This window comes from Chiroxiphia lanceolata, chromosome 1, assembly GCF_009829145.1.
Source record: "Chiroxiphia lanceolata isolate bChiLan1 chromosome 1, bChiLan1.pri, whole genome shotgun sequence".
Taxonomy (NCBI): domain Eukaryota; kingdom Metazoa; phylum Chordata; class Aves; order Passeriformes; family Pipridae; genus Chiroxiphia; species Chiroxiphia lanceolata.
Genome location: NC_045637.1, coordinates 89,949,927 through 89,962,655, shown reverse-complemented (window position 1 = coordinate 89,962,655; position 12,729 = coordinate 89,949,927). Strand labels below are relative to the sequence as shown.

At 39.4% G+C, this 12,729-nt stretch overlaps 1 protein-coding gene across 1 annotated transcript in view; it reads left to right on the top strand.

The window, feature by feature from the left end:
• The window catches only part of ELOVL2 (ELOVL fatty acid elongase 2), a 48,443-nt gene extending 36,834 nt beyond the window's left edge, over positions 1–11,609 (top strand). Inside the window, exons 4-8 of the mRNA XM_032704677.1 lie at positions 4,778–4,855; positions 6,017–6,188; positions 8,069–8,193; positions 8,718–8,852; positions 9,460–11,609. Of these exons, the coding sequence (XP_032560568.1) occupies positions 4,778–4,855; positions 6,017–6,188; positions 8,069–8,193; positions 8,718–8,852; positions 9,460–9,588 (639 nt within the window). The 3' untranslated portion in view covers positions 9,589–11,609. The remainder of the gene's footprint in view (positions 1–4,777; positions 4,856–6,016; positions 6,189–8,068; positions 8,194–8,717; positions 8,853–9,459) is intronic.
• The last annotated feature ends 1,120 nt before the right edge of the window (positions 11,610–12,729 follow it).

The window sequence follows — 12,729 nt, the reverse complement described above, 5'->3', positions numbered from 1 at the left end:
CCAGATGTAACAAGATGCTGATGCATCATCCTCTGTCTTTCTCCGGCCCTGGGACAAGGGGAAATACCTTATTGCTTCTAGACATTTTCTCTCTGAGAAGGCCCAACCATGCAGAGACTCAAATAGCACAAAGAAACAGCAGTCAGTAGAAATGGGAATATCCATTCAGAAAGCCACGTTGCTTTCCTTTCTAGCCTATCACTAGAGGACAGATGCAAGAACAAGTTACAGCTGTGAGACTTTTAAAGTTGAAAGCTTGAAATGAGCAGGGCACGGGCCCCTGGGTCAGGCTCTTGGTGGTTAGTCTGCTACTCAGCAAAGTGAGAGGATTATATTGTCTTCTGGTACCTGCTGCCCACCCCCCCCCCCCCCCCCCCGAAATTTCTGACAGAGGAACCAGCTTTCGTTCCTGAACAATATGATTCCTCACTTAAAAAAATAAGGCATGAGTTGGACTGTTGTGGCAAAACAATTCTCATGAATCTTCATGCTGGTTATACTTGAGTAGACAAATAGTAGTAATTTATTGGTGTAAAAACTGGAATCTATTAAGAACAACATTAGGGCAACAGCAAAATACGAAAATATGAAAACTCTACTAATTAACAGGATACTGTTACTTAGCAGAAATTTTTCACAAGGCAGCGCTTTCCTCTTTACGTGATCTGATTTTCCAAATAGCTTCAAACAATACGTGTTTTAATATTATTTTCAGGATAGGCTGCCAAGAATGCAAAGAATTATTTGCTAGAGGGAGAGAATTTGTGTTTTGAAAGGGAGAGGGGACTTCTCATGTCTTTAATACATCCTGCACTTGCACCATCTCTGTGTGATTAATAATACCAGCTCTACAGAGCTGTAAAAGTGCTCAGTGTATGAAAGGGAACATTACTGAAACAGTACAAGTAACATATAACCTTGGTATCAGAGGAAAAGAGACCCGATAACAAAATATCTCATGTGAAGGTACCAGCTTCTGTTCCAGATATGCAGCTGGCTTATTTAGCACCACTGGGTAAGCTGCTTACCTTCCACATCACTGAGAGCCAATGTGAAAGTCATGGCCTAGGATCACCAGGATTCCATAAAAAGTACTCTTTGCCTTCCAAGTTTCCCCACTACTTATTATTGTTTTAATTTAATTAGGAAATTAGCCAAAAATCTTGAAAATTATCATACAAAGCAGAAGAGTAAAAACTCAAAGTGAATTCTTCTCTTTTTCCTAAAGTACACACAGTTGTATGTAAGGTGCATGCAACAGAGAATAGAAATGCTGAGCTACAGAAAAGCTGATATGAAAGACTGAGGTTAAAAAAAGTCAGAAAAATATCTTCACTCTAAGCTGCTGGCTCTTGAAATGCAGACACAAACCAGAGGAAACTCTTCTGCCAAGTAAAATGACTGGGAAATATGCAAACAGAGTGATCTGCAAAATTTGACATTATACAGAATGATGAAAGAATGAATAAAAGAAATCAAATAAAACCCTGAAGTCAGAGAGAGCAGTATTCTCACCCTAAAGCCTGCTCTCCATTTGCTTGCTGACCATTTGTAAGGAGTTGCAGATTTCTCAATTACCAAGTTAAAAAACTGTGATGTTGAAAAGAAATATTGATTTTCTTTCTCAGCCTCTAAGGGTTTTTTCATCTCATTTTCCAACAGGGGACCTATGAATGGAATACTTGAAAAAAAGCCTAAAACCTTTAGCACTATCAGGAAAGTTCCTAACCTTTAACACAAAAGAAAACAACACACATAAAAGAATTTTGAAAAATCAATTTATTGTAATTTTAAACAAATCAGAACAGTCATAAAACAAACTGAACAAAATATCTAAACAAGAAATTTTCCCAGCAAATTTCTGTGAACCGACATTCACATACTGCAGCAGAAAAATTTATGAGGCCAGGTTTCTTCAGCAAAACAAAGAAATGAGTTCATTTTAAAAGGAAGAGAAAAATAAGCTGAGAGAGTAAAGTGGTTTTGCAATTAGAACCTGAAAAAAGTAGATTTCTACAATGAGATTAAAAGAGATATGAACAATTTGACAGTTTAAGCATAGGAAAAGTATGAATTTACAGATGTAGAATGCAATAGGTGAAATTGTTTTCATAAGTCTTGGAAAAAAATGTTACAAAATTGCATGCCTCATAAGGTAAAATTATTTAAGAACTTTAGATAAAAAATACTATAGGCACATCATATCACAGACCTAAGTTACAAAAAGTAACTCAAGAAATACAACAAAATGCAATAGTACATATTTGCAATGAAATCTTATAGTTTCTCAGTAAAATCAGGAGAAAGGGTCCTCTCTACTCTATGCACAAGAATGGAAAAGCAGTTCCCTCTTCTTTATTTGTTGTTAAGGTTTTGGGGGTTTGTGGGTCATAATTTCAAGGGATAGAGATGGTTCTGCTATCACTGCTTCCCACCTACACAGCCACTGCGGATTTCATTATAGCTGACTGAAAAAAATAAAACAGCAAGAGGAAATATCATTTACTTCCTGCTCCTATTAGTAGATCTTGTACGGTAGGTTTCTGGCAGAGCTGTTAATATCCATGTTTGAGGCCATGCCTTACAAAGCTTCCAGATGTCACCACTGCAGCCTGCTGGAATCTTGTATGCTGTCTCCAGATGTGCTCCCGACACTCCAGCACTGTTAGACCATATGGTTCCCAGCCAAGAACAAGATGACAATTCCATTTTCTTCAGCATTTCTCAAGTAATAAGACAGAAGCGAGAACAAATCTGCAACTACAGCCTGTCAATAAGGCTTTACTTGCCTATTCCAAAAGACTCAACTTGGAGATCAGTCACCTCTCACTTAGGGGTAAAACTCAAGGCAGATGACTGCACAAAGAAGGCACCAAGAGGAGCTGCCCAGAAAAGCAATTGTGAATTAATGTCTCTTCATCCCTCATGAAGCAACTATCTAGTGGCAGCTGCAGCATAGGCACAGATTTGGGAACCAAGGACATGCCACAGGAGGGACAGATGGGGAACTGGCACGTCCTCTGCCTCCTACTCAGAGAACAGAAATGACCCCTTTTCCACTCAGCAGCTTTTTGAAAAATAGTATGGAAATGAAGTGGCATAATTCGCTTTTCTCAAAGCTTTAACTCCTTTCTCTTCAGCACCTCTGCAGGTTGTTGGAGAGGTGCAGCCCATGCCCCACTTCCCACCTGACTGCCACAGCAGGGAAGGGAGAGGAGCCCATGTGTCCCAGCCCTATGTGATTGTAGGCACAACACCCAAGCAGAGGCCAACCTGGCAAGACAAGTTGTGGTTTCATCTGCGCTGAGCATTTGTATGAGGAACTCTGGTTGGTTTTTTGTTGTTTCCCCTGGTTTCAGATTCTGGTCCCATCCTGTTTGGTTTGGTGAAGTCTGGCACATGCTGCAGTTGAATCCACTGAAACATAGGCTGTTTCAAAAATAAATGTTCTTGTTTCAATTGTTATATAGCAGTTATCTATAAAACACTTACTTGTTTTAATCTCTTTCTGCAATCTCTATGGGTTATTTTGGCCACATACATGACCAAAGTTACAGGGACAATCACAGAATTGCAATTCAGAAGAAAAATAGTAGAAGACCCTGGTTCTCCAGATTTTATTGCATTTTAACATGAATTTATAATAAGCATTCTAGGCTATTTTCTAATTCTCCAGATAATATTATCAATAATATTTTTTTAATGAATTTAATATATTAATTAATTCAGTTTGATCACTGCGAATATTTCTACTTCACTTTTGTATAGGCTATCACACATTCAATACTTTTCAGTGTGAACTGAAGGGAAAAATCATCCCTTCTGTGCTAACACAAATCATCCCCGTGAATGTAGTGCCAGAGTTGAAAGCAATCCACTTCTCTCAGCATCTTGCAATTCTGCTTACAGCACAAGACTTCCGTGTATTTCTCCCATCACTGCTCACTGCATCACCTGTAGAGAGTGAAACAGTCCCCAGAACATGAATTGCTCAGCTTGGCCCCAAACCCCAATTTGCACACATTCAAAATCAATGGATTCTTCACTGCATTTATAGACGAGAGATGATGCTCCCTTTTCCAAAAAGAATGCTGAGTCCTTTAGGTGGTCATTACTATAAAAATATTCCACATCAAAACCCACCATATGGTTTTCTACAAACCTTCTGCTCCATCCCAGTGTGGTATGCTGATATTTTATTTCTCTGTCTGCTTACCAATATGATGTATGCAGAATCTAAGAAACTGCTTGTGTGCCTATTCATGTCTCCATTCAGCACTGTGTCCACTCTTCATTACTTCCTCCAGCATTTAACAGTGTAGGATAGAGACACGTATGGCATTAAGAAATGTTTCTCCCCTTGCACTACTGTGGATTTACCTTCTGTTTGCTTGCTTGGCCTGAGGGATTTTTCTCAAGTAGCATTTTGGACAAGTAGCTGTGTTAAACTCTATCAACACCACTTCAGGACAGAGAAACAATGTTCAAGCATAAGCTTTGGAGCGAGGATCATTGCATTAAGTAATGAGGGATTTTAATGGATGCCTTCAAGAAATGGAATAGGTGTACACTGAAATGGTGTATCTCCAACACAACTGTTTCCTATTTTAAAATAGAAAGTATTAGCAAGTTATCTGGTTTAAGACTATCAGTTAACAAAAGAAGTGGGTATCTACTGTACTTCCAGGCTGTTTTTTCCAATAAACACAGAACAACTGGAGGGGTAAAAACTGCTCCATCTGTTCATGAACATAATTCCTCTGTTTTCTGTTTCCAGCTCATCCTTGCCACATGGGAAGGCGGCTACAACTTGCAGTGCCAGAACCTCCACAGTGCAGGGGAGGCCGACATCCGGGTGAGAGACAGCAGCAGCTCAGCCGCAGCAATCCTTCCCTCCATGTCCCTGATGCAACACCTCTGCATTCAAGGAGGTTATAAGGATGCTATCAGTAACATCTTTGACATGAGCATTTTAATCTGGTTGTTCAATAGCTGGTAGCCCAAGCAGTGTAATATTTTGTTCAATATAAATGCATCCTTGCAGTGGAAAGCACAATAGGACATATTTTGAAAAGCCACATATCAAGACCTGTAGTCACAACAGCGTTGCCTGACTATTAAAACAAAGAATTAGATTCTTTAAAAACTTTGAACAAAGATAAAAGATCTAAAAGGTAAGTCTTGTTGGGCTGTACTCGGACATTGATTTAAGCCCAGCTGAAAACTCTGCAAACCTGCAGGGACATTTTGCTGGCTTGACTCATCTCTAGTTTCAGCCCTTATTTCTGCATCACAGCAATTCCATGTATTAACTTTCTTTCATTCCCCATATCAGGTTTATTTTCCAGATGACATTAGAGCTCAAGGGCAGAAAGATTGGTTAACTTATATAATTTCCACCAACTCTTAAAATTTGCCTGTGTTATGGCAAGGAAAAGGTTAGTTAAATACCTTTTCCCATCAACAAGGTGTTTTTCCCCTTTCTATCTGTCTGTAACTGTCCTAGGACATATTCTAAGCTCTGATAAAATGTCTCTGCTCTAGAGGAAGATATATTTCATTATACTGAGTATTGAATTTAGATTTTTAAAAAGAAGCTGTCAGCAAAATCTTTTCAGTGCCAAAAAAACATGAATGGTAGCATTGTCCTTAAAAAAGGACAAACAACAAAACACCAAAAAAACCCCCAAAACCAAAAAAACCACAACCTACAAAACTGTACTTTTGAAAAAGAAAAAAAGCCAAACAATTAGAAAATGCTTCCTCAAAGTTTATATTTCTTAAATTATATTGATAATCATGTATTTATACAATCACATAAAAGATGTGCAGTTTTTTTCAAAATGCTTCACTGAAAAGGGAAATAAAATCGAAGCCAGAGCTTGTGCTTCGCCTTCAATAGCATGCTAATGCCTCCTGAGAAGTTGCATGCCTAGGGTCTGAAGAAGTACAGTAATACTTAAGCTCTTGTATGGACAGATATTGATTTCCTGCTCCTTTGTTCTTGCTTGTACAGGTAGCCAAGGTGCTGTGGTGGTATTATTTTTCCAAAGTAATTGAATTCATGGACACTATCTTCTTTGTACTGAGAAAGAAAAGCAGCCAGATCACCTTCCTTCATGTGTATCACCATGCCACTATGTTTAACATTTGGTGGTGTGTTCTGAACTGGATACCTTGTGGGCAAAGTAAGTGTTTGTTTCTTAACCTGGGGTATAAGTCAGCTGTGGCTGGAGGGGAATCACGTCACAGTGCAAAGGAAGTGTGTCACTGTGTGGTGTGATAGCATCTTTAAGGCTCACAGTCTTTCAGAACTGCTGATCACCTGCAGACTGCAGTAAAATGAAAAGAATGGTTAAAAGTTTAGGCCAAAAATACCTGAGTGTTAGGCCCTAGATTTTCTACTTAGCCACCACAACCTGTCATATTTACTTCTTTTCAAACCACTTTTAAGAGCAACATTACTGAGTAGTGCACCAGAGTGATCACATACAAGATCTACTCCAAAAGCTGTGTAGGAAGGAATCATGATCCCAGTAAAGTCAATCACAACAACTGCAATCAATAGCACTTTTACAGGTTTGACTCCTGTATGCATCAATCTGACACTCTGCTTTAGCAAAATACTTTACTTGCTAATCACTAATTAAAACACCAGTTTGAGTTTGTCCTGTTTTGTATGAGAACACATCTCATTCAGGCAGTAAAACCACTGGATAGCTAGAAGTGATCAATACGGTCTAGTATTCCATGTAGAAATAGCAGCATCCTTTGCCTTATTGTATTTTGAGTTCAAAATATTTCACAAAAGTAATCTGTAAACTACTTGGCTCTTAGAAGGATACTGTAATTGTCATCATATTCCCTGTTGAGGAAGGGAAGATTTATGGTGCCGTAGACTGGTCACTTAGTATTTGTGTGAGTCCAAACAACAGGGAACTACTTCAGCTCTCTTACAACATGCACACTTTTCCAGGCCTCCACATCGCATCCTGTGGAAGGTACTGTCAGACTTCAGAAGAAAAACAGTTTTCTGCCCTTCTACTAAAGGGACTCACCTCAATCTATTGTAATATTTTGTAAAGAATTAGTTGCAGGTGTTTTTCAGAACCAAAAGCAGAATTCATATTTGTTGGCAATTACTATGGGCAGCACAAAATCAAAGTAAATCACTGTTATAGGTAGAAGCAGGAATCAAGGATTTCATAGCAAATCTAGAAATAAGAGCTATTTCTAGAGGTCTAAACAAATTAATGGGGGTTTGTGCTTTCTAATGTGTCTGAACCTGGTCCTCACAGTTTGCACTAGTTTTGCATTACTATAATTAAGGGATTGAAAAATCAGTAGCTAAGTGATTAATCAGTGGAAAAATCAGAACTGGCAAGACTGTCTTGTTATAGCACTGCCATCAAACACATGAGCATACAGCAGAGTAATGCTGCTACTTCTCTGTAGTCTGTAAAGTACAGAGGGTAATTAACTTGCCCTAGAACTAGTATTCACCAAGTGTAGCTAATAAAAGCAGCAAGGTATTATCTGGGATGAAATTCTGCAAATCTGCATCTAGCAGAAAAGTCATTGAAGAAAATGAGCGGTGCTCAAACACAGCCACAAGGGGCTAGTTTAATTCAGAGCAAAGCCCTTGCTCACTGCATCAGAGAGCAGGAGCATGAATGCCTCCCAGGGCTTTAAGCTGCCATACTAGCAGCAAAGTCATCCACAGCAGTGTTTAAAGCTTACCCAAATAATGGGGAGACTCATAGCAAGAGGAAGGTTGGGAGGGAAAGAAAAAAATAGCCTGTAAACTACAGAACAGAAAAAAAAAAGTGGAGAAGAAAAATGTGGGATAAAAATACAATAGTCAGCATAAGAAAAAACATGTAAGAAGTATCATTCAGTTTGTTGTTTGCCCCTAGGACAGCATCTCTACACATCAGGAATGTCTTTAGCAAGGGATAAGCATGAAAGGAATACTTAGCATATGGAAGAGATATCACAAGCAATAATATCTTCTCTCACTTTTTAGCAGTAGGTATATAAACATTTTTTCCCTGGTGGATTTTTATAGGTTTCTTTGGACCCACTTTGAATAGCTTTATCCATGTGCTTATGTACTCTTACTATGGACTGTCAGTCATCCCATCCATGCGCAAGTATCTCTGGTGGAAGAAATACCTCACTCAGGCACAACTGGTATGTATCTATTTTACTTTCAATTTAGCTACCAGAAATACTTCAAAATGTGAGAGAGGATGAAGTGAACTATGAAAAAACATTGTTACTTACAGAACTAAGCCAGTTAGAATTGAACTATCACACAGCATAAGTCACTAGTGCAGCCTGATATAAAGAAAATGATGTTCAGAAATTATTTTTACAATACAGTAGAAATACCTCAGTCCACAAAATTCTGTTATTTTTGAACTCTTTCATAGAAAAGCTTCTTAATCACAGAAAAACTGACTTAAAAGTGATAAAAACTGTCTAACAGAGCCACCTCCAGCCAGCTCCAAGACCTTTGACCCCTTGCTTTTCTTTTAATTTCATAAGAGTGCCATTTTAACCTAACCCTCACAATACATTCAGAGGTTAGAAAGGGATAGTTTTCAAGAGTACTCAAATTTTCAAAGAGCAGGACTAGTGGACACTGCTGCATCTGATTTAGCTAGCACTGACCCTTTCTCAGCAAATAGTCATGCATTATCTTCCCTCCACAGATCCAGTTTCTGCTCACTATTGTGCACACACTTAGTGCAGCTGTGAAGCCATGTGGATTCCCATTTGGCTGCCTCATGTTCCAGTCCTCCTACATGGCCACACTGGTCATTCTCTTTATAAACTTTTACATTAAGGTAAGCACTCTTCCAAGAGGTCTCTGACAAGACTGGGGAAAATATAACTTTTTGGGTAGCAGTATTGAGGGACTCAGATGTAGAATGAGCATCAGGACTTAAAATATGTTTGTAATAAAATATGTCACTTAATGATAGATATAGTAATGCCTGCAAGAGAGTTATTCAGTAATAACCTCCTCATTGCAGCTCAGCTCTTTGGCACTTGTATAACAAGTCAGGCACCATATTCAATACTTAGGAGGTCTGAATTTGCTTTGTTGCATAACTTTTTGAGTCTTTCTCAGTCCTTAGAAAAAAAGAAACAAATAACTCTGCATTGTTTACTTCAACCTCATTTAGCAGGGGTTGCTCCAGCCTGCCTGCATACATAGAGCTTTTAGTTTAAAGGCTTGAAATCTCTTTTGACATCAAGTATTACGGTAATACTAGTAAAGTAACATCACCCACAGCAATGAAAAGAGCACAGTACCCTTAATGCAGTCTGAAGTAAATATATACATCTGCATCAACAGACACCAGACAGCTTCATTTACAGTTAACAATAAGTAATGTTTGTGGGCCACTAAATAAATCCAAGTGTTTACTTTGGATTTTGCTTTTATAGACATACCGGAAAGCTCCTTCAAGAACAGCTATAAAGGAAACCCCTGTCACAACAGAAATCAAGAATGGTTTTCATAAGGACTACTTTGCTGCTGCCAATGGATTCCAGAACAATAAGAAGGCACAATAAGTATAGTGTTTCCTATGACCTTTTTTCCTAAAAAAAGAAAAAAAGAAGAAAAAAGACTGAATTACAAGCTTTAGCTTAAAACCTATTTGATTACATTTATCAGTTCTTTGTACCAGACACTTATTAATGTACTGCTATTTAGGTTTTAACAAAGTGAGTAGGATTACTTGTCTTGTCAAAGATCACCATCAGAACATAGAAAGCCAAGATCGTTCTCATATGAAGAAGAAAACCTTTCTGATCTCTAATGCTGACACAAAAACGCCTTATGAAACACTTGATGGATAAATCCATCAATGTCTTCAAAAGGTTAGGACTCTGTTCAGACTAAAACAGTGAGCACTTTCTGTGCATGTGAGAGGTCTCAAGGCAAGGCTTCACAGTGCACTCAATGCATCCAGCTAAACTGTGGCCAAAGTCAGGAAAATAAAGAGGGCAGAGGGAAAGGTGAGAATCATACCTTTTCTATCACCGTACCCCTCTTTTCTTCTTCTCAGCTATTCCCCAAAGCACGTTCCCTCCCTGTGGACACCAGCAAGGAGCCCTTTGATCCTGTGGGAGGCCTAGGGAAGAACATGACAGAGGGCAGAGCCCAGGTGCACCATCCCATAGTTAACAGACAGATGTGCGCAGCACTCAACTTTCTTGACATATGTGCAACCTGATTCAAAGGCCAGGAAGGCTGGCAGAAGCTTGCTGTTTCAGGGGGCTGGAGTGGAAGTCCTTGGAACTGCCCAGTATTGTATTCTGAATACAGAGCAAAACAAGTCACTTTGGATACGCTAATGATTAGGAGTTCTGAGGAAACGGATGTTGAAAGAAATAGGGGCTTAGCGACTTAAGGAAGATAAATCCTGAGTGTAAATGTGTAAAAGTTAATCCTATACAAACACTGCTGATTTGAAGCAAACTGACATGCCACATATTAATAGACTGGAAGTTGCAGAAAATGTTAAAAGTGGATTCAGCAACGAGCAAAGCATATTGTACAGGAATTTCTGTGCCAGGTGGGCCTTATTCAGACTGGTCTGACTGGAGAAACAGATGGGACTGAGGCATAATCCTCTGCAGGGAAAGCAAGGAGATATTTACTGTCTGCAGCTGTAAAGGTGTCTCTCTCACAACAGTCTGCCACATTCCATGCTGCTTCAGTCAGCTGCATTTTCCCCTCCCCACCCCTTGAATGGTTAGAAATTCAAAATATCCATGATTGACATTGTGGATCTGCCCTCACCCTTTTCTCACTTAGTCCACTCCATTTCTCTACTAAAAATAGACACAGACTTTTTTCCCTTCTCAATTTTTCACAGTGAAGTAATTGTGGTCACTTCCACTCTCATGTGTATAAATTCTCTCAAAAAAACCCACCTGTCAGTCACCCAGCCCAGCAAGCCCCTTGGAATGAAGCAGTTCTGTAAAGAAAACATGTCCTCTCACTCCTGTCACCTTGCAGAGTCCCATGGCAGGAGGGGGACAAACCACACATACAGCCAGCACAGAGGGACCAAAAAGCCACAGAGGGCCTGTGTGTAGAGGAGGATGTCCCAAACTGTGCTTTTCAATTCTTTTCCACTTCTAGAGGGTCAGTTATCCCCTCTAGAGATCCTCATCTAGATGATCTGTCATCAGGGGCTCTGGGAGACTGCAGGTGCAAAGACAGGAGGAAGGTTTGTTCCAGGGAATAGTATGGACACAGGGCAGCCAGCCTCATCAGGAGCAGCCTGAGAAACTGCAGCCATGCAGGCTCACGGACAGAAAGGAAAAGGGGTGAGGACGTGCTACAGAACAGGGGGAAGAACAGACAGGTTTGTTCAGCAAAAGCAAGAGGAGAAAATGGCATGAAGAAGGGTGTCTTGGGTCAGAGTTCAGTTTGAATGTGATGGCTACAAAACATCACTGTCTGAAAGTCAGTGTTTTGCTTTATTTAACATTCAATAAAGAGGGAAAGCAGCAATTTAAAAAAAAAAAAAAAAAGCCCGGACACTGCACAAATATACTATTTCTCATTAGCCCTTCCAGAACCTTTGCTTTCTAGGCCTTTCTGATTGATACTGTAAAACTCCCAAGTTGTAAGAAATTTGTGGGTTTCACTGAAAGTGTTCTACATGGCCATAAGTAAATGGGAAGCTTCAGGGCTCTGCAGATATCAACTTGATACTGGAAACGGGGGTAAAGGCAGAGAGCTTCGAAAGAGTTGGCAAGACAGTGCACAAGGCAACTAGCTGAACCATTCATCTAAGGCAGGCAAAAAAAGGGTTGTGTGTCTCAGCATGGATTTTAGGCCGAGTGGAGTCCATAATCTTTTGATGGCAAAGCGTGCGTTTGACTATCGAGGTGGGCAGCGTCAGCACGCTAAGTGTTAAAGTTTACTACGGCAATCAAACCCACACATATTGTCTTTTGTTTTGTTGAAACCTCATTCAAAAGAAAAGGAAATAAATAAATGCCTTACTTGAAATTCAAAGGGCTGGGGAAAAAAAAAAAAGAAAAAGAAAAAAAAAAAAAAAAAGGAAAAAAAACTGAGGCGGTCTCACCTTGCAGATCCAGAGCAGCCAGGAAGGCTGGAATCAGGTATGTTTAAAATTCTCGAGATATGTCTTAACATCTTCAAAATGCCGCAACTTTGAAGAAAGAGAAGCATTGACTTTTTAAACTGATTTTCCTGTAACACGTAACACTGTAAATAAACAAATTTTACTATCAGACTGTCTCCACTCCTCTTTAAGGCATCAAATTGCTGGAAACTGGTCACTTTTTCAAACTGTTTGAGACTGTTTTCTCAAACTTTTTCAGGAAGTTCTCAGGACATTCACTTCAGACCGAGAAACAACCTCTATGACTTTACACACCACCTTCGCTGGTGTTCATGTAAAGCTTCCCTGTGGTTTTTTTGTCCTGCTACCTGTAAAAACTTGGTTTCTGAACAAAGGTAATACTGCGATAACTTGTTCGTTCAAAGCTTGTACTTGCCTATCAAGTCATCCTTTATTTCTCAGATTGCTTTCAATTGGAATCTGATGGTAGTAAACAGAGGAGACACAATGGAGAATTCAATCTCAAAAATAACATTTCTTTCAGCTTGAGAATACAAACATGGGAGAAGAGATGCAAATACTTGACCTTGCTGGTTTGGGCTCACCA